We start from the raw sequence: 6094 nt of genomic DNA, 5'->3' as shown, positions 1-6094 counted from the left end.
ACTCTATCTATAAAAAATAATAAAAATGATTTTATCCTTACTTTTAACTGTATTGCATCTAATTTTTAAGTTCACTTATTAACATGTTAAAAATCCACTCCAAAAATAAAAAAACAAAATTTTAAAAAAGTTACATAAAATGTCTTTTCAGTGCACCTATATCATCACATAATTTATTTGAATTTTTTTTGTTTTTTAATTATGAGCAGTGATATTTCTATCAAAACAATTGTCATTTTGTAAAATAGTAGTAATTGAAAGTTCCAAGGAATAAACTTTTAAAATATAACAGTAACAATTGGCACTTTGTAAAATATTAATAATTGAAAGTTCCATGGAATAAACTTTTAAAAATATACCCAGTACGGTCATACTGTCACAATTATTAGACCTATTCAACTTCCCCCTTACATTTTGAGTCCTGCATTTCACGTGCTTGCGTACACGTTTTATCCTCTCACTGTATCCAAATTGACAAGCCAACGTTTAAGACACAGTCACATGGAGCGCCTGTCTCTGTGTTGACTGATTCCCCTGCCTACACGTAGTAAAATAATTTTGACGTATACAGAAAAAAAGATGCTACGACAGTAAAATATCTGTGACACAGATTGTGTTGTCTGAGCCTTGCATTTCAAATATCAAAACCTCAGAAAACTTATGAATACAGGACAGAATCAGATTCGCCTAAGGCTCAAAACCAAATAATTGATAAACCCCCCAAAAAATCACCTGTACAGTAACAATTTCCAGTCTTTTCAAGAAAACAGTGGAAAAAAAAAAAGGAATCCCATTTGAAATAATTCGATTTCCAACAATTCGAGCCAGAAATCGGTAACATCAATTTGAGACGGGATACCCAATTCCATGGCGCCTAGTGGGGAAGACAAGGAAAAGCATGGAGCACACTATTCCGATGGCAATGGGCAGCACGCCAAGAATCTCCTCGGTCTCCTTTTCTGGTGCCGGGTAGAAGCACCCCACAACGTTTCTGTCATACAGAGCTATGGCGGCAAACACCAACAGAGACAGAAAAGCGTGCACGAAATCCACCAGCCGCAATTTATACCTAGCCGGATCGGGAGCCCCGTTGCCCGGGCTCATGTACTCGAAAGTGTAGAGACCTTTTGGCGTGGCCAAGCCGTAGTATACTCTCCCGTCGGAGCCCTTAAAACTGTCTGTAAAACTGGCGAAGAAGCCCGAAAGTCCGCAGCATGTGAGCAGAATTGCAGTCATGGAACGCCTGACATTGTCGCAGTGACCGTTATTGGAGACCAGAGGGCAGAGTACTTGTAAAAGGAGGACTGTGCCCGTCGGAAGAAGATTTGCGAGATGGGCCGCACCGGCTAATGTCTGTGTCAGTGCAGAGGAATCTGATCTTGGGATGCCATTTTCGGGCTCGTTGGAATCCTGGTGAGGGCTGCTATCAATGTCAAGCGGCAAAAGGGGGTTTTTCTGATCATCTGGTTTCTCTTGTGAAATCGTGGAACTGGATCTCCTCTTCATTGAATTGGACATGCTGATTCCTGTTTCTTTTGTTTTAATCGTTGTATGTGGGATTTGATTATATAGTAAGAGTAAGCGCGTGATTAGAAGAGAAAAGTCTTGGGCGGCCTGCACGTTTCCAACAACCATGGTGGTGATTACGTGAGGGATACGTCAGTTGGGTCATTCTGATCGATCTTCCCTGTAAGCTGATTCAGGATCCGTACGAGATGTAATCCAATAGCCAGGCACCGTGTTGGAATTTAGAACCATCCAAGAACTTTCTGTATAGATGCTTCGCCCAACCTACTACCATACTTTCATGCCAAGAAACTTAGATTACACAGACAAACGATTAACTGGCACGTGTCTATCCCGCATACTGGATGCACATTTGACCAAAATAATTATTCCTTGGGTTTTTTTATTAATTGTTTATTATTTTGGTTTAGGTATTCTAGATAGGTGCACATGGTCAAGCAAGGGGCATGTAACAAGTTGGACTCTTTCAAAGGAAAGAAAGATTCTTTTGTTTCTATATGATTTATAGGTAATATAGGATTATCTCATACTACTTGTAAGATACATTTAATGTGTTAGGAATGAGACCTACATACCTCAATCACTTGAGATTTGAACTTGTGATCTCTTTTCAAGAGCACAAATAAAATTGCCATTTATAATTTATAACTGGTAAAAGTACATATATTTTTTCATAATTTTGTAAATGTGTAATTTGATTATTTCATTTAATTTATTTGGTATATATAAGTCATGTTTTTTACATAATCAAAGTTTAATAAATTATTTTAATTTAGATTGCTGGATATTTTACAATTATTTAGGATTAGGTTGATTAGGGCTACCTAACTCAATTCAAATAAATACCAAATCTTTACTTATTCAAATTTTATATCTTATATTTTAAAGATGACCAAGTCAACAAATTAGTTGTAATTTCATTATCTCATATATCAATTTTTTTTTTCAACAAAATGATTATGTACATGCAATTCATTAGCAAACACAAGGTAATTGTAAGCACCCACTTTTGCACCTTGTTGCAAAAAATCAACATTTTCATACAATTATGTGCACATTCCACAAGAAATGATTTATAGCCATTCAAGCTAGTCCAATCACTTATCTATCCTTTAATTTTTCATGCCTTTGAACCACACTTCTAGTTATCCTTAGCACGCCTCTAAACCCCCAAACATTATTTACCTATTCTATGATAATTATGTGCTTTTATTCAACTAGTTTTTCCATCTAATTAGGGAAAGAGTTGTAGTGAGTTCAAAATTGCGACAACAACATTGTGAAACTTGAATTTTTTTTCTCTTTTTTTTCTTTTAAGTATAATTGTCTTGTGATTGTGGTGGTAGTTTTGAAATTTGAAATATCTTGTTTATTGAAAATAATGGTTTCACATAAGTTGGCCTAAAAATCCAAATTTTTTACTTGCCATTGTTGATGATTTCATAGGTCCTAAGTCCCATTGGGAATTACAAAAACTATTGATGATTTTAAATGTTCTTGTTTTGAGGATTAATGTATCATGTATGAAATGCCAACAATATAAAGGTATGTAGGCCAATGAATGGATAGCAAGATAATCTTTGGATTGAGGGTTGAATTTTTGTCTTTTCTAAGGTAATTGTAACCTAAGAGGAAAAGAGGAGAGACACGCTTGAAAACAAAATACATAAAGCATAAAAAATCTATAAGTCAAGAATAGGCATCCCTTCACTAATTGGTCAAAGTTTTGTAACTCACTGGATATAATAGTTAACAAGACTGTTGGCAAGACACTGTAGGCGTGTTTAGATGTTGTCATTGATGGAAACTCATATCATTTTTGGTATCCGCACTTCATATTTTCATCATTCAGGTAGATTGAGTGAAGATTGTTTGAGTCCGGTGAGGTCTAGTTAGCAAAGCAGGATATCCAGTAGTGAACAATTTTGGTTAGCGAATTATTTTGGTTGTGTATTTTGCTATGCGGATTTCGGAGAAGGCTTGTGGTCATGTAATATGCTTAATTCTTGGATTGTGGTTTCCGGTGATGAAATTTCGTGCAAGTTAGAAGATTCGGTAATCGTGTTTTTGGTATAAACATTGTATAACAGCCATAGTGTGTAGTGATTCATTTTTGCGGATCTTGCGGATTGATTTTGGTGATTGTTTACATATTCAAGGTTGATGATTTGTCATGTGGGAAGCATGTGGACATTTTGTTTTAGTTTGCATATGCTTTAAAGGTGGATCCGAGTTGACTCATTTACACATTTCATCTTTTGTGGCGTGCTATTGAAGCTAACATGAAATGGTTCTTAATTTGTGATGCAAATATATAAGATCGATTGTAATAGGTATTTTTATGTGTGGTGGTAGTGTGTGAAGTGTGTATGAGAGATTGTACACAGTTCCACGTGTGCAGGTGTTAGAATTGTGCTTTGGATTGAAGCAGAATATCAAAATAGAGCAGTGTTGCAGAATTGAGTAAGAATATGTTTTGTGCTTAGTCGGAACTATATCCAAGCATTTGTTGATGCTACTCCATAGTTCAAACTTCATTGTAATCTCTTACAAACATTTTGTAAGGCAGTGAGCCGAGGTTGTAGCCCTTATTTGTAATTTGAGTAGTGAGCTCTAGGTAGTGTGCCTGAATGCATGTGCATTCCCTTTAGTAATATTTTTATACTTCTAATAGAGTATACTAATATTGTGGGTTTGAATCCCACCGTGGTTTTTCTCTTAACCGGGTTTCCACGTAAAAGTCTTTGTGTTATGGTGTTGTTGTTCCTTGCTTTGTGTTTCTGCATTCTATTTTTCTTAATCTGTGTTAAGTGGTTTATAGATCTGGATAACTAAGTTGAAATTGTAGAACACTAATTAACACCCCCCTCTCAGTGTTCCTTGGATCCTTGATTCCAACAAAGACAACATTGCACAACATATGCATGCATTAGATAATCCAAACTATACACAACTAAAATTCAAAACTATTAGAGTAACAATCTCAATATTTCATACTTTGAAGAAATAACATAGCTACATACATGTGACAGATCATGTATTAAGGCTCCCTTAGCAAAGATAATAGAATATATAGAGTTTTATATGCTAGCCTCTATATCAAGAAACTATTCAAAATAAGTTCTAAACAAATATAAGGCACACATGCCAATATTTATATAGCAAGAATTTTCATAACCGACAATGGTTTTTTCCTTCCAAAATGTAATGTCCCCACTTTGAAATAGAATTTAATAATAAATAATAATAATAAAATTAAAATATAAAAAATTATAATATAAATATTAAAGAATATAATTATGTAAAAGTTGTAGAATACAACCTCATAGAACCCAGTGAACACTTGTATGCAAATAACCTGTCACAACAATGCAAGATTCACAAAATATAAAGATTGCTTTGAAAACCCAAGGCAAGAATATGAAATAATAATCAGATTGGTTAAGGATTACAAAGGGATCAATCCTTATAAAAGGAGATCAAAACCTAAAAACATAAACCCTAAAAGAAATTAATAATTAATAATGAATTAATTATTAATATTCCTAAGTTTAGCTTCCTAAATTTAGCTTAAGTGAAATAGAGAAAATGTGACTTAATTATTAAATCAATATGATTTAATTAATTAAGTAGACTAATACCTATTACTCTAACACCCCCCTTAAGATGAAGATAGGGAGAAGTTAAAAAAACAAGGACTAGATGCATGAAAGCAAAAAATGGGTCTCGGTAACAAGGCCTGATGAGGTACCCAAGTACAATGAAATCTTTGTAAAGTGGAGAAAAGGAGAAAACCCTATGGGAAAAAAACTCCTCTCCAAGAAGAGATGAAAGCTCAAGTGAAGGACTAAGAGGCCTCCAAACAAGATTGTTCCAAAAGATAGGAACAAAAACACGTGCATGAAGAATCATTGAAGCATGAAGAAGCTACAAACCCCATCGTAGAATGAATGCTATGATGCTGAAATAAGAACCTCCTCTGAAAAAAATATGGTCAGGATCAAGAAGACATGAATCTGCATGAGTTCCCTCAATGACACTACTCAAATCTGAATTAGATGGACAACATAGGTAAAACATTTGGAACCTGAAGATACAGATGTCACAAGTATCAACAGTCTAAAGAACTGATCAAATGAAAAAATGAAAGGTCACCTCCAGAAATAGGAATGCAAGAGTGTCCATATGGTAAGTGTTCCATCTCACCGAAATGCATGGGTAACTAGTCGCTGCATTTGCCTAGTACATAGGAACAAATACTAAATACATAGCTCACTCCAATGTGAAACCAAGGAAGCATTAGCACCAACAGTAGACCCCCCCCCAATAATGATGACAAGGGAGAGGTATGACAGGTACATTGAATCTGAAAGCCATAATGTAGCGCATGAAGAAGAACCAAGAACATCTGACCGCGCAGACATGAAAGTACAAGCAAATACAAAGGGTGTGCAAACCAAGGTACACACGCATGAGGGTAAGTGCACAAAGATGGTGTCCAAAAAGGGGGTATAAGTGGGCACTTTTTTTTTTTTTCTTCTTGAAATCAGGTAAACCTGAACTTGGA

General features: G+C 35.2%; 1 protein-coding gene across 1 annotated transcript; it reads right to left on the bottom strand.

The window, feature by feature from the left end:
• Window positions 1-286: 286 nt before the first annotated feature.
• LOC131032567 (protein DMP3-like) lies at window positions 287-1733 on the bottom strand. The gene has a single exon (XM_057963578.2). It carries the CDS (start codon window positions 1633-1635, stop codon window positions 841-843), a length of 795 nt encoding a protein of 264 aa, XP_057819561.2. The 5' UTR covers window positions 1636-1733; the 3' UTR covers window positions 287-840.
• Between the last annotated feature and the right edge of the window lie 4361 nt (window positions 1734-6094).

The sequence above is a fragment of the Cryptomeria japonica genome, chromosome 1, assembly GCF_030272615.1.
Source record: "Cryptomeria japonica chromosome 1, Sugi_1.0, whole genome shotgun sequence".
Lineage (NCBI taxonomy): Eukaryota > Viridiplantae > Streptophyta > Pinopsida > Cupressales > Cupressaceae > Cryptomeria > Cryptomeria japonica.
This window is presented reverse-complemented; position numbering and strand designations above follow the sequence as displayed.